The sequence below is a fragment of the Pipistrellus hanaki genome, assembly GCF_964339955.1.
Source record: "Pipistrellus hanaki genome assembly, chromosome: 5".
NCBI classification, from domain to species: Eukaryota; Metazoa; Chordata; class Mammalia; order Chiroptera; family Vespertilionidae; genus Pipistrellus; species Pipistrellus hanaki.
Genome location: NC_140507.1, coordinates 88,664,407 through 88,691,720, shown reverse-complemented (window position 1 = coordinate 88,691,720; position 27,314 = coordinate 88,664,407). Strand labels below are relative to the sequence as shown.

The window sequence follows — 27,314 nt, the reverse complement described above, 5'->3', positions numbered from 1 at the left end:
ATTCCCAAATTCAAATTCAAGACTACAAGGGTTTTATTTATTGAAATCAATCTTTATCTGTACCTCCTTCACTCCCTCTGAAAATCCCAGTTTTTGACACCAACATAATTACTCCTTTGTATTATCTCATATTACACACATAACACGCTTAGAACTATTTTGATACCACCACCACCAATATAGCAATGGCATGTACAAATTGTTGTGTTTTAAAAGTCACTAGGTGTTCATTCATCTTTGTGTTATTTTGTCACAAACTAGATACACTGGTTCATTTGTTTTATTTTGGTGTTTAGGGGTATCTTTAAATTTTGTTTTATATAATTATATAAAATATTTTCATGGCCCTAGCTGGTTTGGCTCAGTGGATAGAGTGTTGTCCTGTGGACAGAAGGGTCCCAGGTTCAATTCCCGTCAAGGGCATATGCCTGGGTTGCAGACTCAATCCCCAGTAGGGGGCATACAGGAGGCAGCTAATACATGATTCTCATCATTGATGTTTCTGTCTCTCCATCTCCCTCTCTGAAATCAATAAAACATTTTTAAAAATGAAAATGTTTTGTTTTTTTCATTAAAAATATATAAGCCAATATAACAATAGAATTTAATGTAGACAATTGAGCTGATCTATATATTAAATAAAGGAGGGGTGGGAGGAGCAAAGGAGTATTGAGGCTTTTTGCATGTGCCTAGGATTCCTCCCTCTTCTAGTTAACTTTCATTCACACCTTGTCAGTTCAATTAATTCATCTTCAAGGATAGAAGTTTGGATTGTTCAAATTATTCCATGATATCCCCCCTCACTTGCTAAAATTTATCACCCTGTATTAATAGCATAATTGGTTGTTTTGTCTTTCTCACTCCATAGACTGAGGTCCATAAGAGCAATATTTCTCTTACTCAACATTGTGTCCCCGGCGCCTAGCACAGTACCTGCTCAGAATAGGCTCTCCTTTTTAAAAAAAAGATTTTTAACTGATTTTAGAGAGAAACATCAGGATCCAACCAGTGACCCTTTGGTACAGAGTACCGACGCTCAACCAACTGAGTCACACCAGGGCCCAATAGGCTCTCTTATTGATGTTTATATTACATCTAGTGGATGAATTTCTATTGCATGAATGAATGAATGATGTTGACTTTGTCTCTTCCATGGCCTCTTAACCTCTCTAGGCTTCTGTTTTTCCTCTGGAGAGCATATGGTGTCTCCCTCCCCCAGGGTTGATGGGAAGCTTAAGGCAGATGACAAACTCTCAAATCCTGTAACGGTTTTATTAACAAGCACTGGTCGCCGGCAGGTGGCGCTAGCAGCCCCTCTCGTGCTCCTTGCCGGATTAGGGCGGGGCCAAGGCTGATGGTGGGGTTGGGACAGGGGGCGGGGCTAGGGCGCGGCAGGGGCGGAGCCAGCCGCTGCAGCAAAGCGGGGCGCCCTGTGCGGCCAGGATGCCCTGTCGCCTTCGGCCCCGCCTCCCAGGGTTGGACGTGCACAGACATTGGCCGGCGCGGGAGAGAGGCGGTCACCATTGGCCCCCGGCTCCGTCTGCTTGGCGGGCGGTGTCGGGACGCAGGTGCCGGCGGAGGAGCGGAGCTAGAGGTGCTGACGGGACCGGCCGGGCCGGGGACGGGGCCCGGCGAGAGGAAGGGTCTGCGCTGCCTCCCGGCCCGGCCGCGGATCAGGTGCGCACGGGAGCCGGGTGGGGACCGAGGACGCCGGTCCGCGGGCCGGCCCCAGGTTCGAGGCCGGAGCCTGGAGCCTGGCCCCTGGCGGAGCGGCCGGGTTCTGACCCTCGGCCTCAACCCTTCCCAGGACGAGGGGATTGCAGTTCCCGGCTCGAGGGCAGCGGGAGGTCTCCGAGCCCCGGTTTCCCTATCTGTGATATTGATCATCCCAGCGTCAATGTAATAGGGCTGATTCTGGCGGTGGCTGCTGAGAGTTTCAGGCACACAGTAGGCGGTCAGTAGTGACCAGTGTCCTTCAGTCTCCTTCTCAAAGGGGTTCTGATGAAAAATAGTAAATAATGGTAAACCAGGCACCCTGTAGAAAGGACATGCTGAGCAGAGTGCCTGATTGTTAGTGGGCGTTGCAAGCAATTTATATGATTGGCTCATTTACTCTTCCAGGGATCATAATAGATGCAAGTATTAGAAATGTTCCCTTTTATTCAGAAGAGGAAATAGGGGATCAGAGAGGTCAAGGTTTAGCCCAATGTTGCACAGCAAATAAGATCAGAACTGGGCTTCGAACCTGACCTCCAGTGCAGGGCCTGGGAGTTACTGAAGGGCACATAGGAGCAGGAGCCTCCCTTATGGTGAATGAAGGGGAATGAATGCATTTCACAGGCTCTACTTTTATTTTTATTTATTATTATTATTTTACATTTTTTTTAAAGTGAGCATTTATTGAGCACTTACTGTGTGCCACGCTGTGCCTTGTCTCATCAAACCCTCAACTCTGTATGTGAACTGGCAATTATAATAAGAGGTAATATTTATTGACTTTTTTTAACTTTAAAAACATGTATTTATTTGAGAGAGAGAGATTGATTTCTTCTTCCACTTACTTATGCATTCATTGGTTGATTCTTGTTTATACCCTGTCAGAGATCCAACCCAAAATCTTTGTTTAATGGTATGATGCTCTAACTCACTGGGCTGTACAGCCCAGGGCTATTTATTGACTTCTTAATATTTATGGAATTTTCAGCTAGGTATCATGTTTATTACTATTTTACAGATGAGTAAACCAAGGCCAGAGACCGAAGCAGCTGGCCTGAGATCATACTGTAGGGAGTTTGGGTCCCCTGCCTTCTTTTCCTTTAGTTTCCTTCCTTCAGTAAAGGAGACGGGGCAGATGTGGAAAGGTTGTGGTGCCGGAGTGCCACCGAGGCAGGCCTAGCCCAGGGCGAGCTTCACTGGAGGAACGGAGCCTCAGCAGACACAGTCCACCAACTCCAACTCAGCTGACAGAGAAGGATGAGGCCCAGAAAAGCAAAGTGACTTGTCCCAGGACACACATCGTCAATGACAGAGTCAGGACTTGAAAACACCCAGGTCCTTTGGAGAGAGTGGAAGGGACGGGGAGAGACAGAGAGAGAAATATCCATCAATTGGTTGCTTCCCACACATGCCCCAACAGGAGCAGGTGGTCGAGCCTGCAATGGAGTGCCCTTGACCAGAGCAGAACCTGTGACCCTTCAGTCCATGGGCTGATGCTCTAACCATTGAGCAACCAGCTAGGGCTGGACTAAGTTAATTCCGGCACTGTGCCTCTTAGCTTTGTGACCTTGAGCAAGTAACTGAAGAAGATTCAGTGAAATTTATCTCTAGAGCACTGAAGCAAGTTTGCCATAGGCACTGGTTTCCTTTCCCATCCCAGCAGCCTCACAGCAGAGTCTAGCCTGCAGCCATTCTATCCTTGTGTCCAACCTTGAGTTTGGTTTCTTCTGAGCCCTGACCTCTGTGGTTTGCAAGGACCTCTAGCCTTTAAACATCTGATTCCCTCCATGGGCACTGGCAAATCAAGAGACCTTGTTCTTTTTTCCTTTCTGAAACGTTTTTATTGATTTGAGAGAGAGAGAGAGAGAGAGAGAGAGAGAGAGGGAGAGGGAGAGAGAGAGAGAGAAACTTTGCCTTCTTTAGGTGCCCTGACCTGGGACTGAACCCACATCCCATATGCCTTGACCGGGAATTGAACCAGCAACCTTTTGGTGCACAGGATGACACTCAACCAACTGAGCCATGGTGGCAGGGCAGGACCTTCTTCTTAATAACACGGGTCTGCTCTTACACAGAGTAGGGACTGAGAAATTAACGCAGCCGCTCTATGCCAGACACAGGGTCAGGTGCTGGGGACCGCAGAGAGCAAGTCCAATTCAGTCCCTTCTTTATAGAGCTCCCTAAGGCCTGGAAGACAGAAGTGGTTACACAAGCAGATGAAGAAGCAAGAGCATCTCAGAGTGGGGCACAGTCTGTGAGGGCAATAAGGTGGACATCAATGGCATGTTAGGATGGTCAGGGAAGGCCTCTCTGGGGAGGTGACCTTTGAAGAGGACACTTCATTTTTTAGAGTTCAGTGAGCTGAGCACAGTACTAGTACGTAGTAAGTCCCTAAGAAAGAGTAACTACTGTTATTATTTTGGCCATTTGCAGGCCTTACATTAGCAGATATACCAGTGAGTTTTCCCCCCTGATAGTAAAAGGAATGGTAGAAGTAATATATAGGAGCTGTGATTGTTCTTGTAGTGCCCAAGTCCTTGCAGGAATGTTAAGGTTGATCCTTGGAGGGAGGTGGGAGTGGGGTGGGGTGCAGGAACATTCTCTTGGATAGACCATTGACTTTCCTGCTGACCTCTGGGTTGTAGGCACATGGCATACACACCACGGCAGGCCTCTCGCTGCCCTTCAGGTGTTATCTCTGTCACACACCCTTCCTCTCGGCTCCTCCTGCCTCTGGCTCATACTGGTCGGCCTCCATGTGGAGGCCCAGAAGCATATGTTGGGCTAGGATACTTCCGGTCGAGCTGTTCAGAGAGCAGTGATCCGCGGACAGGCTATCCCGGTGCAGAAAGTTAGTCAATAACTTACGCTGCTTTCCTCTGACTCCGTCTCCTTGGGTTTCAGATTTTAACTGGCAGGAACTGGTTAAAGCTGATGGTGGGGTACATCAGTGAGTATTTCTGGGGTCTCTGGCTAAAAGCTCCTGAGATAAAGGGTGAGAACTTGGGGACAGACCCTTAGCTTCAGGGCACCTGTACTGGCCTTCAGAGGCATTAAGAGGGGCATCTAGTATAATACTTTCACGAAATTCCCAGGGGGAAGCACGTACGTCTTCTGGCTGGTTCTGGAAGGGACAAGGGGGTTGCCAAGGGTTCCTTCTGGCAGGTCAGACCCCGGACTGGGGGGCCAAATCCTGCTAAAGTCACCTACCCAGAACGGAGTTCGGATTGCTGTCTGAAGTGGCTTCACCTCGGCTTCACCTCGCAACAGAGGCGGCTTAAAGCGCTGCTCCGATGGGGACAGAGGCGGCCAAGGTCCTCCCAGCCTGGGCCGCTTCCTTGATGGCCTGAAGTGCCAAGGAGTTCAGAGCTGTGCAAGAAGAGGCCAGGAGCCCTAACTGGTTTGGCTCAGTGGATAGAGCGTCAGCCTGCGGACTGCAAGGGTCCCAGGTTCGATTCCAGACAAGGGCATGTACCTTGGTTGTGGGCACATCCACAGTGGGTGGTGTGCAGGAGGCAGCTGATCGATGCTTCTCATCGATGTTTCTAGTTCTCTATCTCTCTCCCTTCCTCTCTGTAAAAAAAAAATAAATAAAATAAATAAATAAATATTTAATTAATAAATTTAAAAAATCAGCTGAAACCGGTTTGGCTCAGTGGATGGAGCGTCGGCCTGCGGACTGAGAGGTCCTGGGTTCGATTCCCATCAGGGACGTGTGCCTTGGTTGCGGGCACATCCCCAGTGGGGGGTGTGCAAGGGGCAGCTGATTGATGATTCTCTCTCATCGATGTTTCTGGCTCTCTATTCTTCTCCCTTCCTCTCTGTAGAAAATCAATAAAGTATATATTTTTAAAAATCAGTAAAATATATTAAAAAAAAAAAAAGAAGAAGAAGAAGAAGAAGAAGAAGAAGAAGAAGAAGAAGAAGAAGAAGAAGAAGAAGAGGAGCCCATGAACCAGATGGGTCAAGGTGACACCATCCTTGTCTGTGGGGCCAAATGACAGCTCGGTTCTGCCCCACTCAGAGGCCGGTTTATCTGTTCTGAGCCCAGTCCTATAATTCAGTCCACAGAGAACCGTTCTCCATATGGTTGGTTGGCATGGCTCTGGCACTGGCAAACGCTAAGTAAAGGGCATGCCACACCGTAGGTGCTCAGCAATTGTTAGATGCTGTTAAGGTGAATTTTGGGGAGCCTGGAAGCTCTGAAGGCTGGAGCAGGCTGGCTTTTTTTTATTTTTTATTTTTTTTTATTTTAGGAGAGTTAGAGGTAATATAACCAAGTCCTTGGTGTGTGCTGGGCTGAGTTGCATGTGTGACCTTTTTGAATCTTCACAACCCCTACAAAGCCCTATCTTACAGATTGGGCAACTGAGGCGGAGAGAGCTGGATTCAAACCCTGGTCTGTGTCCCATCACTCACTTTGCGCTTCCCCTCCCTGCTGGCTTCTCCCCAGGCTCCTGGGACAATGGGCCTCAGGCCCTGAGGACGCGGTGCTCCTTGTGGCCATGACGACGGGCGATTGCTGCCACCTCCCCGGCTCCCTGTGTGACTGCTCCAGCAGCCCTGCCTTCTCCAAGGTCGTGGAGGCCACAGGCCTGGGGCCACCCCAGTATGTGGCACAGGTGACTTCAAGGGACGGCCGCCTCATCTCAACTGTCATCCGGGTCTTGGACACTCCGAGGTGAGTGGTGACCGAGCAGGTGTATGTATCTCCACTCACTTTACTCCTGGGCCCAGGGATCTCCTCCCAAACTGTGGTCAGAAATCCTCCATCTGGATGGGTCAGACAGAGAAAGCAGCCCAGGCTGCAAAGGTCTGATTCTTCAGGAAAGGCCAGGAGACCTGTTGATTATGTGAAATCGGAAGAGGAAACGTGACAAGTAGCTCATATTTTGCAGAGGCAGTGGGAGGACAGGGTTCGAAGTGCAGAGGTTGACTCACAGAACCTGGCTGAAGTGCTGAGGGGGCCTTCCCTCCCTGTGAGACCTGGGGCAGTTGTTTACCCCCATATCTATAAACGGGAGATACAGCTGGGTTGTGCTGAGAGTACGTTGCTGTGGTCCCCACAGAGTGCACACAGGTCGGCTTACCACCTCGCTTGCGTTTTTAAAAAATATATTTTATTGATTTTTTTTACAGAGAAGAAGTGAGAGGGATAGAGAGTTAGAAACATCAACCAGCTGCCTCCTGCACACCCCCCACTGGGGATGTGCCTGCAACCAAGATACATGCCCCTGACCTGGGAATCGAACCTGGGACCTTTCAGTCCACAGGCCAACACTCTATCCACCAAGCCAAATTGGTTAGGCCTCGCCTGAATTTGATAAATGTGTTTTAACCTTGGCGCTGGCCTTCCGGACCCGTCTGTGAGCTAGATCTGCCTGGTTCACCAATTTGTCATCAGTTCTAGGGAAAGAACTTTTTTAAAAACCCCATACAAATTTCAATCTATCTGAATTCATTCAAATTTAAAATAGCCACCAGTTTTTCAAGTTTAATGTTCTTTATTTGATATGATTTAATGCGTAAGTTTCCCCCCCCCAGTTTTTTGATTGTGTTAAAATGTACATAACATAGCCTAGCCCATGTAGTTCAGAGGTTGAGCATCTACCTATGAACCAGGAAGTCACAGTTTGATTCCCAGTCAGGCACATGTCCTGGTTGTGGGCTCGATTCCCAGGGGTGTGTGTGCAGGAGGCAGCTGATCAGTGATTCTCTCTCATCATTGGTGTTTCTGTCTCTTTTTCCTCTCCCTTCTTTTCTGAAATCATTTAAAATATAATATATATACACATATATATACACACATATACACACACATATAAACACACACACACACACACACACACACAGAGTGGCCAGATTATTATGATCTCTGAACGCATAATAATCTGGCCGCTCAGTGTACTTCTCTTGAGTACCTCATTTATTTGATATCAAAGATACTATAAATCATGCATCTGATCAGTTTTCCCTTTTGCACTGGCTGATAAAAAGCTCAGGGCAAATAGGTGGTTGATCTCCAGCAAAAGTCTAGAATGCTTTTGGTACCCATTTAAGATAAAAATACACTGAGAGGCCAGATTATTATGTGTTCAGAGATCATCATAATCTGGCCACTCAGTGAATATGTATATCATAGCTTAACATTTACCATCATAACCATTTAAGTGCATAGTTCAGCAGTATTAAGTACATTCACATTGCTGTGCAGTCGCCGTCATCCACTCCTCCTCTTTGCTGTGCAATCAGTCATCCATTTACTCTTTTCATCTTGTAAATCTGAGTCTCTATCCCCATTAAACAACAATCTCCCTCCCCGCCCTCAGTCCCTGGCACCCCCATCTACTTTCTGTCTCTATGGATCCGACTCCTCTACCGCCTCATGTAAGTGGAGTCTCACAGTATTTGTCTCTTCTGTCTGGCTTAATGTCCCCAAGGTTCATCCATGTCATAGTAAGTATCAGAATTAATTTGTAAGACTTTCATTCAAACATAAAAAGAAGCAGATGGGAGCCGAAACTGGTTTGGCTCAGTGGTAGAGTGTCGGTCTGCAGACTGAAAGGTCCCAGGTTCAATTCCGGTCAAGGGCATGTACCTTGGTTGCTGGCACATCCCCGGTAAGGGGTGTGCAAGAGGCAGCTGGTCGATGTTTCTCTCTCATCGATGTTTCTAGCTCTCTATCTCTCTCCCTTCCTCTCTGTAAGAAAATCAATAAAATATATTAAAAAAAAAAAAAAGTAGTTGGGAGTTTTGCTGGGCTATGCAGGGAGCTCACTGCCACTCGCTAAGTTTGCCAGTGTCACTTCCTCCAGGAAGCCCTGCCTGAGCCCAGATGAGATTAGCACTTTTCCTTCTGACCTCCTCCAAGGCAGTTTTTGTTCCCATGGTTTTATTTATTTATTTTACTTTTTTGTGTTGCCTTTCTAAATTGAAATTTTATTTATTTGTTTGTTTATTTATTTATTTTGCGAGTACATTTATTAAAGCTGAGGACAGTGGAACAAGGGAGGGCTTAGGATAGAAGAACAACAGGAGAGGGCCTCGCTGGGCTGTTTGGCCCCCTAGAAACGTGACAGGGAAGAAATGAGCCCAGGAGGACCGCTTTGGCTCACGGGGAAGCCAAAGCGGGCCCTGGGGACAGGTTCGGGGGGTTAGCCGGAGGCGATGCCACGATTCATTGCTCCCCTGGCTGCAGGTCTCATGGGGGCCCTTTAGGAGATGCACACGTGAGAGGGAAGAAAGGCGCGGGCGTGCTCCAGGGAGGGAGAGCAAGCTATTGTGTTTCTAACATTTCTTTTTTTTTTTTAATTTTTAATGTCTTTGTTTAATTTTTTTAATATATTTTATTGATTTTGTACAGAGAGGAAGGGAGAGAGATAGAGAGTCAGAAACATCGATGAGAGAGAGTCATCGATCAGCTGCCTCTTGCACACCCCCTACTGGGAATATGCCCGCAACCAAGGTACATGCCCTTGACCGGAATCGAACCCGGGACCTTTCAGTCCCCAGGCCGACGCTCTATCCATTGAGCCAAACCGGTTTCGGCTAACATTTCATTTTTAATTATATTGGGTCGGCAACTAAGTAATTGCGGATTTTTAAAAGAAAATCAAAGACAATTTTTTCATGGAACTAAATAACTTTATTCTGTAATGTATTGCCCATTTTGATCAATGACCTTTTGCCATCTTTCAGGCAGCATCATAATCCCACGTTCAAAAAACTTCTGGTTTTTATTAGCAAAAAACTGAATCAGGTACGATTTGACATCATCATCATTATTGAAATTTTTACCATTCAAGGAGTTTTGTAAAGATCGAAACAAAAAGTAATCAGATGGTGCAAGGTCAGGACTATATGGTGGATGTGGCAAAACATCCCAACCAAGCTCCATTAATTTTTGCCGAGTGACCAAAGATGTGTGTGGCCTTGCATTGTCATGATGGAATACAACACCTTTTCGATTTGTCAATTCGGGCCGCTTTTCTTCAACTGCATTGTTTAATTTCGTTAGTTGTTCAATGTAGACATCAGAATTGATCGTTCGGTTGGGTGGTAAGAGTTCAAAGTAGACAATTCCTTTGTAATCCCACCAAACTGATAACAAAACCTTCTTTTGATGAATATCAGCTTTTGATGTTGTTTGAGTTGGTTCACCTGGCCTGCTCCACGATCTTTTCCGCTTGATATTGTTGTAAACAACCCATTTTTCATCGCCAGTTATCAGTCGTTTTAAAAATGGATCATTTTCATTACGTTTCTTTAGCAAATTGCAGCTGCTAATGCGTTGCGTTAACTGTGATTCTTTCAGTTCGTGAGGAACCCATGTATCGAGTTTTTGAACATAGCCAAGTTGTTTTAAGTGATTTTCAATGCATGTATGTGATACATGAAGCTTCTCTGCAATCTCACGTGTTGTACTGTGACAGTCCGAATTGATTATTGCTTTGATTAGGGCGTCATCAACTTCAACTGGACGACCAGAGCGTTTTTCATCTTTGAGTGAAAAATCACCAGAACAAAATTTGGCAAACCAATTTTGACACTGCCGTTCTTTTAAGGCTTCGTCACCATAAACAGCACATAACTTTTTATGAGCTTGCGATGCGTTTTCCCTTTGCGGAAATAAAAAAGCAAAATATGACGAAAATGTTCCTTTTGATTTTCCATTTTTCAACGAACGCCAAACGAAAACTACAAAACAGATCAAAAAACTTTTTTTACTGATTAACAGCTGAATAGCCAACTATCAAATAACAAAATGTGTTTTACATTTGTACTACGTCTGCAAACCTAAAAATTCAACTGAAGCCATATATGTGTGAAACCCGCAATTACTTAGCTGCCGACCCAATAGTTGACATGGAGTATTAATATTGGTTTCAGGTGTATAACATATATTGAACATAATATGTTCAATATTTTGTGCTTTACACAAAGTGATCATCTCAAGTCTAGTAACATCGTTATTACAGTGTTATTTACGGTATTCCCTATGCTGTACACGACATCCCCATGACTTACTTTATAACTGGGAGTTTGTAGTTCTTAATCCCCCTTTCCTACCCACTCCCTCCCTCAGTCCCCTCTGACAGCCCTTAGTTTGTTCTCTGAATTTAGGAGGGTCTTTTTGTGTTGTTTTATTTGTTCATTTATTTTGTTTTTAGATTCCACATATAAGTAAAATCATATGGTACTTGTCTTTGCCTGACCTACTTCACTTAGCATAATACCCTCCACATTGTTGTAAGATTTCATTTTTATGGTTGAGTAATATTTGCTTGTATATATGCAGCACCTCTTCTTTACCCACTCCTAGATTGCTTCATTGTCTTGGCTATCCTATATAATCTTATATAATAAGAGAGGAATATGCTAATAATCCGTTATGCCTTGAGGCCTAACAACCAACCACCTAACAATCAGATCACGATCTGCTGGAGGGTGGGGCAGCAAACTACCAGCAGGCAGTGAAAAGCTACTGGAGGGGACTGGGTAGCAAGCTATGAGCCCGGAGGGAGGGGGGATAAGGAGGAGGTGGGGGTGGAGGTGGGAAATGTGGGGGGAGCTCCAGGAGGGTGGGGCAGCTGGCGGAGAGCAGCAGAAAGCTACCAGCAGCTGTGGGTGTGGAGCCAGTTGAAGCAAGCGGCAGCAAGCTACTGGTGCACGGATTCATGCGCAGGGCTATTAGTCTATACTAGGGGTGTCGAACTCAATCAGAGAAGGGGCCAAAATCTAAAATCCAGCCTAAATAGCGGGCCGAATGGTTTATTGAACAGTCATAAACTGACAATGTCATAAACTGACAGCGGAGTGCAGTGATGACAGCGCGGTGCGGGCCACATTGCAAGGCCTGGCGGGCTGGATTTGGCCCGCGGGCCGTGTGTTTGACACATGTGGTCTATACTAATTAAAGGGTAATAAGCTAATTAGGGCAGACGTCTTCTGGACATCCATCTGCACAAAGCCACAGCAGCTGTGAGGCCCCGGGCTCAGGAAGCCTTGGGCTCAGGCAGCCTTGAGCCCCAGTGGTTGTGAGGCATGGAGCTCAGGCAGCTGTGAGTTCTGGTGGATTCGAGGCCTGGGGCTCGGGCCTCGCAGCTGCCATGGCCAGCAGTGACAGCAGCCGCGGGGTTTTGGGGGTGGCATCTTCCCTGATCAGCCCAGCCGCCTAAGCCATCAGTAGGACATCTCCTGAGGACTCCTGGACTGAGAGGAGACGGGCCAGGCTGAGGGACCCCCTTCCCCCAGTGCATGAATTTTTGTGTATCGGGCCTCTAGTTGTAAATAATGCTACAATGAGCATACAGGTGCATATGTCTTTTTGAATTAATGTTTTTTGTTTCCATCAGATAAAATATGTAATTTTTTGAGAAATTTCCATATTGTTTTCCATAATGGCTGCATCATTTTACAGGATATTGATTCCGCCCCCCCCCCCCAATGGAATTAACACTGTATTTATATAAGAAGAATTATAGGGTGTTGGTTTTTAAGTCTGTATCTCCATCAGATCTGTTGAAGGTAGACTGCGTTCTGGTCAAGTCAGGCTTGGCGTGAAGGGGACACTTGGCAGGCCAGGGCTCCCCGGGCAGGGGCATGGGAAGGAGCTGACTGAGCTGGCGCCTCCCTACATGGGTTCATGAGGGGCACTGAGTGAGTTGACCCCACCATGCCCCACCCTCCCACTTGATACATGAGGAAACAGGCCAGAGGGAGGCAGACACCGCAGAACGGAGGTTTGACTCCAGGGCTCCTGAGGGAGAAGCAGGGGAGATGCTCATGGGTCCCGCCCGCTCTCCTACAGTCCTCAGAGACCCAGGCGAGTCCCTCTGCTTTCAGACTGGTGGCCTGGACAGGCATGTCCTCTGAGACCACAAGGCCCTCCTGATCTGCCCCTCTGCCTTTTTGCTAACAGCTTCTCTCCTCTTCTTTTTTTTTTTTTTAACCCTCACCCAAGGATATTTTTCCATTGATTTTTTTTTTTTTTTTAGAGAGAGAGAGAGTGGAAGAGAAAGGGAGAGACAGAGAGACATGTTGATGTGAGAGAAACACATTGATTATTTGCTTCCTGCATGTGCCCAACCAGGGCCTGGGCCAGGGAGGAGCCTGCAACCAAGATATGTGCCCTTGACTGGAATCAAACCCAGAACCCTTCAGTCCACAGGCTGATGCTCAATTTAGAGTCAAACCAGCTAGGGCTCCCCTCTGCTGCTTTTTATAATATATATATACAATATATATATATATATATATATATATATATATATATATATATATATATATATATATATATATATATATATATATATATATATATTCTAGAGCCCCGTTGCACGAGGGGAAGGGTCTCAGCTGGCCTGCACCCTCTCCAATCAGGGACCCCTCAGGGGATGTCCTACTGTGGATTGGGCCTAAACCGGCAGTCGGACATCCCTCTTGCAAGCTCGGACTGCTGGCTCCTAGCCGCTCACCTGCCTGCCTGCCTGATCACCCCTAACCACCTCTGCCTGCAGGCCTGATGGCCCCTAACTGCTCCACTGCTTGCCTGATGGCCCTAACCTCCTCTGCCTCAGCCCTTTGTCAGGAAGGATGTCCGGAAGACACCTGGTCTAATTAGCATATTACCCTTTTATTAGTGTGTTTCAGAGAGGAAGGGAGAGGGAGAGAGAGATAGAAACATCAATGATGAGAAAGAATCATTGATCGGCTGCCTCCTGCATGCCCCCAATGGGGATTGAGCCTGCAACCTAGTCATGTGCCCTGGGCTGGAATTGAACCTCGAACCCTTCAGTCCACAGGCCGATGCTCTATCCACTGAGCCAAACTGGCTAGAGCCTCTCCTCTGTTTCTTTTTTTTCTTTTTAAGACACAAAACTTAATAGAAATTTTGTTTGGAGTTCTTACATTCTCAGTGTGAACTGAACTGGAACCCACTGCCCCTCCCTGTGGCCCAGTAACGGAGGCAGGGAAGAAAGGGAGCTGGTGGGGTATCAGAGCTCAGGCCCTAGGAGCCCCAATCTTCCTCAGTGCTGGGGGGCTGAGGGATCCATCCTCTTCTCCTGCCCTCCTCCGGGCTCCAGGAAGGAGAACACTGAAATCCTGGGCCTGGGGCTATTCCACACCCCACACGCCCCAAGGTCGAAAGGGGAACTAAGGAACCTAAGGGGGAGAAGGAGACAGAAGGCAAAGATGTGGGCCAAAGGAGAATGAGAGACAAAACACCAATAAAAAAGGGAGAGGGAGGGCAGGAACAATACCAAAGTCTACCCCAAATTGGAACCCACCTGGGAAAAAGGAAAGTTGTCCAGTCTCATAGAGACATTATTTGGCGCAGCCAGCTCTGTGACGGGAGCGCTCAGGCCTCAGTGCCGCCCTGGAAGCGATGGTGTGGCCCCTACAGCTCATCCTTGGCCTGGCCGGCAGCAGCACCTTCTTCCTCCTCCTCCTCCTCCTCTTTCTCCTTTTCTTCCTCCTCCTCCTCCTCCTCCTCCTCCTCCTCATCTTCATCTTTGTCCTCCTCCTCCTTCTTTAGTCTCTGCTCCTCATCCTGCTTGTCCTTCATTTGCTTTTCTGCTGCCTTTGTGACTCCCCATGTCTCGTTGCCAAAACTCTTTGGCATATGCTTCATCATTGGTGATGAGTACCAGATGGTACCAGACTTGATCGCCAAAGGTCTAGGCCCAGAATGGCAAAGTTTCCATAAGCATAGATGCTGCTATCAGGAGAATGAATACTCAGGGTTGTCAATCTCTGGATGAATCCAGTGCTCTTATAATCCAGGTTGTTGATCTGCCAGGTTGTTGATCCACTTGCCCTTATATTCTGGGTTCTGAATCACTGGTGGTTCCCACTCTCCATCCATGCCTTCATCCCAGTCCTCAGGCTTCTTAGCATCGGGGTCAGGGTTGTGCTCGGCCTGGTCCCAGCCCTCAGGTTTGGAGTCTATGGTGCCATCAGTCTTGGCCAGCTCATTTCAGCCTTCAGGCTTTGAAGCATCAGGATCCTCTATCTTAGGGGTGTCGAACTCAATCAGAGAAGGGGCCAAAATCTAAAATCCAGCCTAAATCGCGGGCTGAATGGTTTACTGAACAGTCATAAACTGACAATGTCATAAACTGACAGCGGAGTGCAGTGATGACAGCGCGGTGCGGGCCACATTGCAAGGCCTGGCGGGCTGGATTTGGCCCGCGGGCCTTGTGTTTGACACATGTGCTCTATCTTGTTGGGTGTCGGGAAGCCCCAATCATCCTCCAGAGAGCCAGACTCCACCTGGCTGTGGTCAGTTTTTACCTCGTAGGTGTTATCGGGCCATAGAGTCAGTGTATACAGGTGTGTGAGTTCATCATCCTTGCAAAGGATGTCCTTGTTGGTGAGCACTTTCTTGCCCTTGTAGTTGAAGATAACATGAACCTCCTTGGTCCTAGGCCACAGATGTCAGGGCCAAACATGATGTATTCAGTCTCTGTGCATGTCAGTCTGGTCCAAACTATCTGGAAATAGCTTCACATAGCGCCGATGTTCTGCTCATGTTTCTCGGTAAACTGCACCACCAGTGTGGCCAAGGCCAGGGCAAGATTTCCTGGGTTCAAGCCCCAGCTTTGCAGATAACTAGCTGTGAGAGTTTGCATAATTGACTTTACCCCTTGAAGTTCCAGTTTCCCCATCTCTAAAATGGGGGCACCTTCCTTCTAGGCTTCCTGTGAGAACGAGACAAATGGATCCAAGATGTGAGACTTCGAACAGTGCTCAGCACATAAGTACTCGATCATAAATCTGGTTTGGTTTTGTTTTTCTCTCTGAATTTGCTCCTCTGAAGTAGGGTTTCCCAGGACAACCCCAAACTGATGGGCTTTTTCTGAGGGTTCTCATCCCACATTGGGTTCCAGAATTGAACTGTGTGTGTGTGTGTGTGTGTGTGTGTGGTGGAATCAGGGTGTGGAGTGAGAGTGTGGATTGGAACATCATTTTGACCTTGTGTGAGAAAGCAGCACCCTGCACAGGACTGGTGACAGAAAGCAGACATGAAGGGTCAGCTCAGCTCTTCGGTTTCAAAGCAGCCGGGCCCTGCCCCCCAGCAGGAGCTGCTGAGTAAAGAATGGAAAACAGTTCCTAAGGGAAAACTGTTGTTTTTCTGGAAAACTGCCCTCTTGCCCTGGCTGGGTAGCTCAGTTGGTTAGAGCATTATTCCAATATGCCAAGGTTGTAGGTTCGATCCTCAATCAGGGCACATACAAGAATCAACCAATAGCCCTCGCTGGTTTGACTCAGTGGATAGAGCATCGGCCTGTGGACTAAAGGATCCTGGGTTTGATTCTGGTCAAGGGCACATGCCTGGGTTCTGGGCTCGAGCCTCATTAAGGGTGTGCAGGAGACAACTGATCAATGATTCTCATCATTAATGTTTGTATCTCTCCTTCTCCCTTCCTTTCTGAAATCAATAAAAAATACATATATATATATTAAAAAAACTCTACTTAAAAAAAAAAAAGATTCAATGAATGGGCAAATGAGTGAAATAGCAGGTCAATGCTCTTCTCTCCCCTTCCTTCTTCACTCTAAAATCAATAAATAATTCCTTTGGCTAGAGTATTGGCCTGAGAATTGAAGAGTTGTGGGTTTGATTCCTAGTCAAGGGTCCATTCCTGGATTGCAGGTTTGATCGCTGGCCCGGTTGGGTGCATGTGGGAAGCAACCAATCTCTCTCTCTCTCTCTCTCTCTCCCTCTCTCTCTCTCTCTCTCTCTTTCTCTCTCTCTCCTTTCCCCTCTCTCTCTTTCCCATCTTCTTTCTCTGAAAATCAATGGAAAAAATACCTGGGTAAGAATTAACTCAAAAAAAATTTTTTAATCAATGAATAAAAATTAAAAAACAAGACAAAAATGCAACTACTCTCTTGTTCCTTCGCCTTCGTGTGTTCCACAGTCCTCTCTGGGCAGAAATGGCTGGAAAACAATGACTCATGTTCTAGACAGCCTCTGGGCCCACCTGCCACGTCCCTGGTCTCCTAAGCTGCCCCAGCAAGCACCAGCATCCCAGAGACCAGGCTAGCATTGAGACTTCCCGAAGGGGCTCTCCATGATGCTACGTGTGTGTTTTCTGAGCCTCACAGGGTAGAGGGGCAAAGGAGCTCTTCTCCCTGGACACACAGGTTTCTCAGGTAGCATGGTCTCAGGTATGTCTAGATCCAGTGCCTCTGGTTGATCTCCTAAAAAAGCTGCCCTTCCCTGTCTTTTGGCTCTGCTTTCTTCGTTTTTCTGTGTTTGGCATCATTCAAAGACGCCAAGTGGAGACCAGGCTGCCACCAGAAGTTCTAGACTTATGTCAACCATGCTGCCTGTAGTTCTGAGGTTTATGGGGGGGGGGGTGTAGAATTTCAAAATTAATTTCCTGTGGCTTTGATTGTATCACACACGGTCTAAGTTGGTCCTGTGTCTGGTGATATGTGGTGTTTTGATTGGTCAGGACTGAGGTCATCAGGAGTATCATCAGCTCTGTCCTAGTCCTTAAAGACCAAGAATTAAGAGTGAAGCCTGGCTGGTGTGACTCCATGATTGACCATCAGCCTATGAATCAGGAGGTCACGGTTTGATTCCCAGTCAGGGCACATACCTGGGTTGTGGGTTTGCTCCCCGATCCAGGTCAAGTCACATGCAGGAGGCAATCAATCAACGTGTCTCTCTCACATCGATGTTTCTTTCTTTCTCTCCCTCTCTCCCTTCCATTCTCTCTAAAAATCAATAGAAAAATATATTAGGATGAAGATTAACAACAACAAAAAAAGAGCGGAGTGGTTGCCCAGGACAATCAGGGTGGTATTGCACAATGAGAATGTTATTGCAGGAAAAGGAGGGGACTCTGGGTAGACAGGTATAAGAGATACGCACCCAGGGTGGTGAAGGCCTGGGAGGGATGATGAGTGCAGGGTGGAAGGGGTCAATGGGGGAAAAAAGGGGGTTATCTGTAATACTTTCAATAATAAAGATAAATTTTAAAAAAGAGAGATGCTCACCCTGAGCCTAAAAAAGTGCAGAAACCCTGGGGAGAGAGCACGTCACTCCACCTAGGGGGTTTGGGAAGGCTTCCCAAAGGAAAGGACATTTGGAGCTGGGTGTTGAAGGATAAATAGGAGTTTGCCAAGTAGCTTGCGATCCAATGGGGAGTGAAGCAGGTATGTAGGCAGAAAGCTGATCATTGCTCACATGTCCCATCTCCGTGTCCAGCGATGGTCCCTTCTGCCGGATCTGCCACGAGGGAGCGAACGGGGAGAGCTTGCTGTCTCCGTGTGGCTGCACCGGCACGCTGGGCGCCGTGCACAAGAGCTGTCTGGAGAGGTGGCTTTCCTCGTCCAACACCAGCTACTGCGAGCTGTGCCACACACCGTTCGCGGTGGAGAAGCGGCCGCGGCCCCTCACAGAGGTATGCTTAGCAGCATGAGGTTGGAGGGGGCAAGGGAGGGATGCAGGAATGGGTCCAGAGGAGGGAACGGCCCGGAGCATCCTGGGGGGCTGAGGAAGCAGCTTCTTTATAGGATGAACCTCCTTCCTTCCTCCACTCTAGGGTAGAGTCTGCTGGGGGGAGGGAACTAGGCCTAAGCTTCCAGATCTGACAAACCCTGTGCCTGCCCCCTCCCTGAACTGGTCACTTTAAGTGATCTCTGAACCGGAGACCTGAGGAATGAAAAGGAGCCAGCAATGCCCAGAAGCCAGGGAGGGCAGTCCTGGCAGAGGGCACAGCAAGTGCAGAGGCCCCGAAACAGGAAGAGCTAAGTGTGCTTGACAAAGCCCAAGTGGCCAGAGTGGAACAAGCGAAAGCAGGAGGGGAGCCTGGCCAGAATGGCTCCGTGGTTGAGGATGACCTATGAACCAGGAGGTCACTGTTCGGTAACTGGTCAGGGAACATGCCCAGGTTGCATGCTTATCTCCAGTGAGGGGCATGCAGGAGGCAGCCAGTCAGTGATTCTCTTTCATCACTGGTGTTTCTCTCCCTCTCCCTTCCTCTCTGAAAGCAATGAGGAGGAGGAGAGAAACCTAGAGGGAGGTGGTAGCAGCCACACTGGGTTTTGTGGTCCTTGCTGCGGGTTAGAATTTAGCCTGCGTGGAATGTGTCTGGGCGGTGATAGGGCATTCCCGGGCGTGGCTGTTTCCCTGCTCCTCAGAGCTCTGTCTGCGGACCACCCGGAGGCTCTTGATGCCCTCCCTGCCCAGCTGGGCAGAGGCTGCTGAGAGCTACGGGTGATGACAGTGGGCTGAGGTGTGGGCTCGGAAAGGTTCTGGCACACGTGGGAACGGGCTCTTAGAGCAGGGGAAGGAGAGCTTGCCCTGCCTGTAGCCCCCTTCTCCTCATGCTCCAGCCACACGGGCCTCCTTCCCATGTACTCTGTCCCGGTCACACAGTCCCGACTCAGGGCCTCTGCCTTTGCTGTTCCTGCCGCCTAGAGTGCTGTCTCCCCATTCTTTCTTTTTTTCTTTTTTTCTTTTTTTCTTTTTTTTAATATCTGTTATTTATTTTTTTAAAATATATATTTTATTGATTTTTTACAGAGAGGAAGGGAGAAGGATAGAGAGAGTTAGAAATATCAATCAGCTGCCTCCTGCACACCTCCTACTGGGGATGTGCCCGCAACCAAGGTATATGCCCTTGACAGGAATCGAACCTGGGACACTAGATTTTTATCCACTGAGCCAAACCAGTTAGGGCTTCCCATTCTTCACCTGGCTCCTTCTGCTCATCTGGTCCTCATGTCACCTCCTCAGCAAGGCCTTCCCCTCTGAGCACCCACTGTTTTGTACCTCACGCCATTGGCACTGGAGGGCAGGGACCCTCTCTGTCCTGTTCATCAGAATTTCATGAGTGAAGCCGTTTTTCTCGCCCACTCACCTGGGACAGGCAGTGTAGCACAGCGTTCAAGGGCACACAGGCCCTAGAGCAAGACTTCCTAGCTCCCAGTCCTGGCTTTGTGAGTTTGTGTAAGTTCGCACAAATGAGTCAGCCCCTCTGTGCCTCTGTTTCCCCATCTGTAAAATGAGGCCAAAATGCCCCACAGTGCCTGGGTTACTATAGGCTCGTTAAGTATTTGTAAGAAGAACAGGAGGGAGGGAGGTGCCAGGCGGGAGGCTGGGCCTGCGGGCCCGTGGTCACAGCGGTGTCGGCAGAGGGAGGCACAGGGTCTGGAGGTCTTGCACCCCCTCCCTGGGTTGGAAGAGCTGAAGGGTGGTGTGTCGCTTCTCTCAGCAGCTCCCTCCTTTCCTTACCCCTGGCAGTGGCTGAAGGACCCGGGGCCTCGGACAGAGAAGCGGACGCTGTGCTGTGACATGGTGTGTTTCCTGTTCATCACTCCTCTAGCCGCCATCTCGGGCTGGCTGTGCCTGCGCGGGGCCCAGGATCACCTCCAGCTGCACGGCCGGCTGGAGGCCATGGGGCTCATTGCCCTCACCATTGCCCTCTTCACCATCTACGTCCTCTGGACGCTGGTGAGTGGCTGTCCGCCAGAGGGCCTCTGGCTCACAGCAGCCAGACCAGGGTTCGGTCAGTGGCTTGGGGAGGGGAGATCCTTCCTGTCTCTCCAAACCCAACCCAGGTTTAGTTCCCTGAGCTGGGTGAGCCTTCTGTTCCAAGGAGACCAGGGCACCTAATCACCAGTGCTGAGTGTAAACCCTGCCATCCACGAGCCCACCAAGACTGGACAGGGCTGGCAGGAAAGGGAGAGAGAAGGAGGGAAGGAGAGAAGGGGGAGGGAGAGTGGGAGGGGGGGAGAGAGAGAGAGAGAGAGAGAGAGAGAGAGAGAGAGAGAGTGTGTGTGTCACCAAACGACAGAAAGAGCAGGAGAATGGGAGACCCAGAGAAGAGTAAATCAAGAGACTGAGAAAAAAAGCTACGGAAAGAGAGCCAGGGACTGGGGTGGAGGAGTTGTCAGGCCTCTGGCAGGCGTTAGGACCCTTCCTCAGAGAGAAAAGGGCCTCCAAAGTCTTGCCCCTCAGGTATAACCACTGGTGCCTGCCTGTGGGGCATTCCCACCTCAATAATTACTGTTCATTGCATTCACCAGTATATTTTAAAAATATATAAATAGGATGACACAGGTGCTGATTTGCAGTCTGCTTGTTTTAACTTTGCTAATGTCTTTTAAATAAAAAGGGCAGCCACCCAGCAGTCATTCATTGTATGGGTATATAACATTGACTTAATTAATCCCTTTGATAGGGTCTGGGATGTATTCTGAAGTTCATTTTTTTTCCTTTTTTTCATGCTGTTATGAGCAGTGCTTTGGGCACAACCCATGTAAACGTTTCTTGGAACTTGCTTGGTCCAAGAGTATAAACCATTGACGTTTATTTAAAAATAATTCGTATAGACTTTATTTATTAGAACATTTTAAGATTCTAATAAATAAAGCAAAATTGATCAGAAAGTATAGAGTTCTCATATATTCTCCTCCATACACAGAGCTTCCCCCCACTATCCACATGGCACCAGAGGGTACATTTCTTACAATTAATGAATCTCCATTGATACATCATTATTACCCCAAGTCCATAGGCCACATTAGGGTTCATCCTGAGTAGTACATCCTGTGGGTTTGGATAAATGTATCATGACATGTATCCACCAGGACAGTATCATACAGAGCAGTTTTACTGCCCTAAGAATCCTCTGTGCCCCTGCTATTCATCCCTCCTCTCCTCTCCTCAGCTCCTGACAACTCCATAGTTTTGCCTTTTCCAGAATGTCAGAGTGTTGAAATTATGCAGTTCGTAGCCTTTTTAGACTGGCTTCTTTCACTTAGGAACATACATTTAAGTAAGGTTCCTCCGTGTCCTTTCATAGCCGGCTAGCTCATTTCTTTTTAGTGTTGAATATTTCATCGTCTGATGTTCCACAGTTTATTTATCTGTTCACTTACTGAAGGATATCTTGGTGGTTTCCAAGTGTTGGTAATTATATAATCACGTTCAAGTGGCCATACCACCCTCTGAGAGACCCTCACATTGGCAGGGTCTTGAACGCTGGAGACTTTCCCCACAATAGTGAATGGGTTTGTGTGCACAGTCCGTATGAAAAATACTGGCAGCTGTCCCTTTTTCTGGAAGTTTGAGCCAGTGTCTCAGGAGTCCCGTTTTCTTCCCTTGGGGGTGGAGGGAGGCCTGCTGGCTGACCTTCTCACCCACCTCTGCACTGCCCCGTAGGTCTCCTTCCGCTATCATTACCAGCTGTACACGGAGTGGAGAAGGACCAACCAGAAAGTACACCTGAAGATCCGGGACATGGAGGGCGCCGAGGCTACCCAGCACTCCCTGCTGGCAGCAGGCTTCCTGAAGAAGGTGGCAGAGGAGACGCCTGTGTGAAGGCTGAGCTGGCAGGCCAGAGGCAGCTGACGACGCCCTGGCTTCTGGGAGAAGGGAAACTGCCCGACCCTTCCTGCACGGCCAGAATGCTGCTTAGGCCCAGAGACAGCGAGCGGAGCTGGTTCTGGGGTCCTGTGCGAGGATGTTCCCAGATTGTTTGCACATGTTGTGTAAGAGGAGGACAGACGGAAGCGGTCCTGAGCTGCACCTGGAGCAGGCACCCTGCTCTCATTCTGAGGGCCGCTCGGCTCCTTGCGGGCCAGCAGCCGTGGCCACACGCTAGCTGAGGGTGTCCATGGGCTGGAGGTTCCGCAAGCTTCTTATGCTTCTCTGCACCTGGCAGGCTCACTTTCCTGGCACCTTGACTTTATAAAGTTGCACTGAGTTAAAAAACCCACCCTGAATGAATAAAAGGAGCCCTTGCTGGATAAAATGGACGTGTCAATTGAATTTAGAACTAAGGTCTCAAAGTGAGGGACGTAGGACCAAGGGGAGTCAGAGATGACACAGAGGTTTTTAAAAAAATGCGCTGGTTTGAAGGATCTGTTGTGAAACGCGGCAGAAGCAGCTAAATCTGGGTTTTCAAGTGAAGAGCAGGTTGTATGGTTACACATAACAGTTTCCACTTATTTTGCATCCACTTATTTGTGGGCCAGATACAATGTACACACTTATTGAGGGTCACCCCGGATGAGGCTCAGTTCACAATTTTCAAAGACTTTCTCCAACTCTCACTAGCATTCTCAGCAGGAAGAATGGCTGTTACCTTCACTTCACAGATGAGAATATGGAGGCCCAGAGCAGGGAATCTTCTATCTAAGATCCCACAGTTCTAGGATGCAGAGTTGGGACTGTTCATGGGCCTGCATGGCCCCAGTGCTGAGATTCGTGCTTTCCCTTTCAGGACTCAGGAAAGATGACATGTCAATAATAGGATTATTATTTTTTTTAATCCTCACCTGAGGACATGCTTTAGAGAGAGGAAGAGGGGAGGAGAGAGAGGGAGAGAGGGAGAGAGGGGGAGAAGAGGAGAGGGAGAAAAGGAGAGAGACATTGAAAAGTGTCCCGGCCAGGGATCACAACCCGGGCATGTGTACTGACCAGAAATCACACTGCAAGCTTTTGGTGCACAGGTTGCCGCTCAGGTAACAGGCGCTCTGGCTGGGCAATAGCACCCTCTCACTTCATGAGCCCTTTTTGAGCCTTTTATGTTTGAGGGCTTTCTGCATCAGGTCCCATTTAATACTCAGGCCAGCCCCGAAAGGTAGGTTCTGTATTCTCTCATTAATCTCACTGACAGGTGAGCAAAGTGGGGCTCAGAGCAATGGGACACTTGCCCAACGTCATTCATTCATGATGGTCCTAGCACGGTTCTATTGTTTTCTGCATGAATCTCTGACTGGTCTGTGGCGTGGAAGGAACCGCAAAGAGCAAAGGCCTGGGGACCGGAGCCTGTGAGGCCTGTGGAAGCAGCAGCATGGCAGACGATGGTGCTGGGGCAATGTGATGGGGGCGGGGGGGAGGGATAGGAGAGAGGTAGAAAGATAAGTAGGGCTTTGTAAGCATCTGGGGGTCTGCAGAAAAACAGGATTATACCTTTAAAAATTTTTTTTGATTGATTTCAGAGAGGAAAGGAGAGGAAGAGTTAGAAACATCAATGATGAGAATCATTGATCAGCTGCCTTCTGCACACCCCACATTGGGGATCGAGCCCGAAACCCAGGCATGTGCCTGACCTGGAATGGAACCATGACCTCCTGGCTCATAGGTCGATGCCCTGAGCCACACTGGCCGAGCTATACCTTTCTTTCCTCTGCAGCGCTCACTCTCTGCCCCGGCCTAGCCCTTGGAGTGTGGTACCACTGAGATAATGCAAAGGAGCCCCAGGATATATCATCATGAAATAAGAAAGTTGTTTTCTTTACAAATCTCTTCTGAGACTTTCAATTAGGTATAGGAGAAAGCTGCAGCTTAGTGCTAGGCTCTTTAATGACCTCTAACCTTAGCAAAGAGAGCAAGTGATAGGCTCAGAGCCTTTGGCAGCATGCATACCGAATTTATACTGAATAGTGTCACCCTCATATTTATATAGCATCAGTCTCTTTCTTACATATCCTCAAATATATGTATTTGAGAGAACATGTACTAAAGCTGGGGACAGTGAAACAAGGAAGGGCTTACGTGAGGCTGCTTTGGCACAGTAAAGCCACAGTGACAGGAGGAAAGGCAGGGCTGGGCTGGCTCACTGACAAGTCGGAGAAGAGGGGTCTTGGAAACGGGTTCGGGTGGCAAGCCCAGGAGGAGCTGCCGCTGCCATTGCTCCCTTGGTTGGGACCCTTAAAACTTAGGAAGGAAAAGGAAAAAAATGCCTGAGGAAGAAATGAGGAGGAATAAGCTATTTTTTATTTATTTATTTTTTTTACAATAAGCTCTTTATAGCGACTTTACAATATGGGCTATGATGTAAAAGCACGATTTTAAAAATGCAATTAAAATTATGAGAGAGATTTGTTGTTCCACTTATTTATGCATTCATTGGTTGAATCTTAGAGGTGCCCCTACTGGGATTGAAACAATCAGGACGATGCTCTAACCAACTAAGCTACCTGGCCAGGGCAATTTTTTAATTGAATTTATTGGGGTGACATCAGTTTATAAAATTTTATGTTTCAAGTGTACAATTCTATAATCGTATATTGTATTGTGTGTTCACCACCCAGTCTCCTTCAATCACCTCTTATCTTCTCTATATCCTCTTCTACCTCCCCCGTCCCCCTTTCCCTCCAGTAATCACTATACTGTTGTCAGTGTCTATGTTTTGTTTTTTGTTTTAATTCAAATTATAAGACAAAGGTTATTTAGAAGGTTACAGAGGTAGTAGAAGGGAGCCAGCTGGGCTTACGGCTCAGTAAACAAGTTACAGAGGCAGAAGGGCCTATGGAACTTAGGAGAGAGAGAGGCAAAGGGAAGGGTTGCGGGGGGGGGGGGGGGGGGGGGGGCGCGGAAAGGTCAGACACAGGTGAGTTTCCCAGATGGAGAGTGTGCCTGAGTTTTTTTGTTTGTGTTGGCTTAATCTTTTTACTTTTTTTTAATTAAAAATTTTTTTTTAATTAAATTATTATCTTTGTACATATACCATTGTCCCCTACTCCCATACATGCCCTCCCTCGCCAGAGTTTTGTGTCCATTGGTTGTACTTATATGCATGTATACAAGTCCTTCAGTTCATCTCTTATCTCCCCCAGATAATCTTCTTACTTTTTGACCCAGATCCCCAAACCCCATAAAGCACAATTTAAAACATATGCTTTTAAAGGAAAATAAAGTGTATTCATTAAAGGAAAGTGTGAAGGAAATACTAGTTCAGAAGACAGCAAAGCCCAGGGATTTGGGCAGCGTTGGGTCAAGTCACCAGCCTGTAGGAGCCCTCAGATTGGAAGGGAAGATGGTTTGTCTCCTCGGCCCGGGCCTGGTTTCTCACTAATCTCCAGTCACACCCACTGCAGGAGGAAGGTCAGAGAAGTAGCTTCTTGTCCCTGATGCTTTGCATTTGGATTTCTCTCCCTGATTCTGACAGGCTGCTGTGGTCTCTTCCCCATCCCTGAGCCCTGCTGGGCAAGGACATTCAGAGGTTTGTGAGCCTCTGTGCCAGGCTTCCCTCTGGTGTAGGAGAAGTCTGAGGGAGAGGGAGGTAAACTGAGATAGATTCCAGTAGGGTCATGGGAGAAGAGTTGGTGTGCACAGTGGATTTTGGTAGAGATTTCAGGAGGGGGTGTGGGAGAGGGACTTGATGGATGGGAGAAGGGAATTCTGTGAGACAGGTGAGTTTGGGACGTAGGAATGGAACTGGAAAGGGAGGAGGAGGCATAGCCTCCTGTCAGGCTACGCTATCAGATGCATTTATTCTCTGGGCCCAGAGTTCTGAACCTGGATCAGAATCACCGGGCAGAATTAAGCAGCTTCGAGGGTGTGGCAAGTGATATATTCTCCCAGAGCCTAATAGAATGCAATCATTCTGTGTGAGAGATGAAAAAAAAACACCACCACAAAAAACACAAAGTAAACCCAACCACTTTCCCTCTGTGAGCCTAGGCCAGTGGACGGCAAACTCGTTAGTCAACAGAGCCAAATATCAACAGTACAACGATCGAAATTTCTTTTGAGAGCCAAATTTTTAAAACTATATAGGTAGGTACGTTGTTATTAACTTAATTAGGGTACTCCTAAACTGGTCTTTGCTAAAAATTCAAAGGGCTAAAGAGATGCATGTGGCTCGTGAGCTGCAGTTTGCCGACCACTGGCCTAGAGAGAGTTTGGTGGTTAGAGAACTCCTGCAAGATTCAGTGAAGTGTTTCAAAGTTCCAGAGACACCAGAGGGATGGGGAGCTGCTGGGGAAAGAGGCCTGAACCTCTGAAGGCTCCCCTAGACTGGCCTCTTCCTGTGCCCTCCCCGACAGCCTGTACAAGCCTTAATAACCCAGATGGGAGTAGGGACAAGCCCGCAGGGCAGAGGGGACTCTGGGTCAAGCAGAAGAGCCCCAGAAATGGCCTGCAGCTCATTTCTTCCATCACATTTGGCTTCTTGCTTGTTCATTCACTCAACAAACATCTATGAGCACATACTGGGTCCTCAGCTATACATTAGATGGGTTGATGGGTTCATTGAAAAACACAGGCTATGAGCTCTGCACCCAGGAGCTCCCAGCATGGCGGGGAGACGACCAGACAGTGCCGAGATCATCTTGGTGTAGGATGATGCTTGCTTAGAGAGAGCATTTTGCTCACCAGTCCTACAGCCTGGCCCATCTGTGTTCTGCTCCTGGCTAACTCCTTTATATTCTGGTAAACAAAAATTCCGCTGCCTCTCTGCTCCATCTGATTACAGAAAGCTGGAAGTGAGTAGGTCAGGGTGGGAGTGGGGAGATGCCTCTTCCTAATAGATTCCAAGGGCGGGTGGATGACCCAGTAGATACGTCTAATTCCAGTTTGCTTCGGGAATCTATAATGATAAAAACATAATATGCTAATTAGACCAGGCATCCTTCCCCACGATCTTTTGGACGAAGCCGGGGCTGCGAGGGAATCCAGTACCGGCAGCCTGAGGCCCCAAATTTCATGCATGGGGCCGCTAGTAAAAGAAGAAACGAATAGCAGCTGCTGGTCCCAGCCTGTGGGCACAGGAGGCGTGGCCGGGAGCGGGGGCGTGGCCGCCAGCGGCAACGCGCGCAGGCGTTACCGGTCACGCCGGTCA

The 27,314-nt window shown here is 48.1% G+C and overlaps 1 protein-coding gene and 1 pseudogene across 2 annotated transcripts; one reads left to right on the top strand and one right to left on the bottom strand.

Moving 5' to 3' along the window:
• The first annotated feature begins 1,404 nt into the window (after nt 1-1,404).
• Nucleotides 1,405-22,685, top strand: MARCHF2 (membrane associated ring-CH-type finger 2). Its single transcript, XM_084884842.1, has 5 exons — nt 1,405-1,677; nt 6,170-6,397; nt 17,942-18,137; nt 19,982-20,191; nt 21,905-22,685. Exons 2-5 carry the CDS (start codon nt 6,222-6,224, stop codon nt 22,061-22,063), a joined length of 741 nt encoding a protein of 246 aa, XP_084740968.1. The 5' UTR covers nt 1,405-1,677; nt 6,170-6,221; the 3' UTR covers nt 22,064-22,685.
• On the bottom strand, nt 13,932-15,350 carry LOC311622622 (calreticulin-like; annotated as a pseudogene). The gene is made up of 2 exons: nt 14,928-15,350; nt 13,932-14,727 (listed from the first exon to the last, which is right to left on the bottom strand). The product of its transcript is annotated as a calreticulin-like (transcript).
• Nucleotides 22,686-27,314: the final 4,629 nt, after the last annotated feature.

Coding starts and splice junctions, on each gene's coding strand:
- MARCHF2 (XM_084884842.1), top strand. CDS start 6,222: ATGACGACGGGCGATTGCTGCCACCTCCCCGGCTCCCTGTGTGACTGC. Junction 6,398..17,941: donor CGGGTCTTGGACACTCCGAG/GTGAGTGGTGAC, acceptor CTCCGTGTCCAG/CGATGGTCCCTTCTGCCGGA. Junction 18,138..19,981: donor GGCCGCGGCCCCTCACAGAG/GTATGCTTAGCA, acceptor TACCCCTGGCAG/TGGCTGAAGGACCCGGGGCC.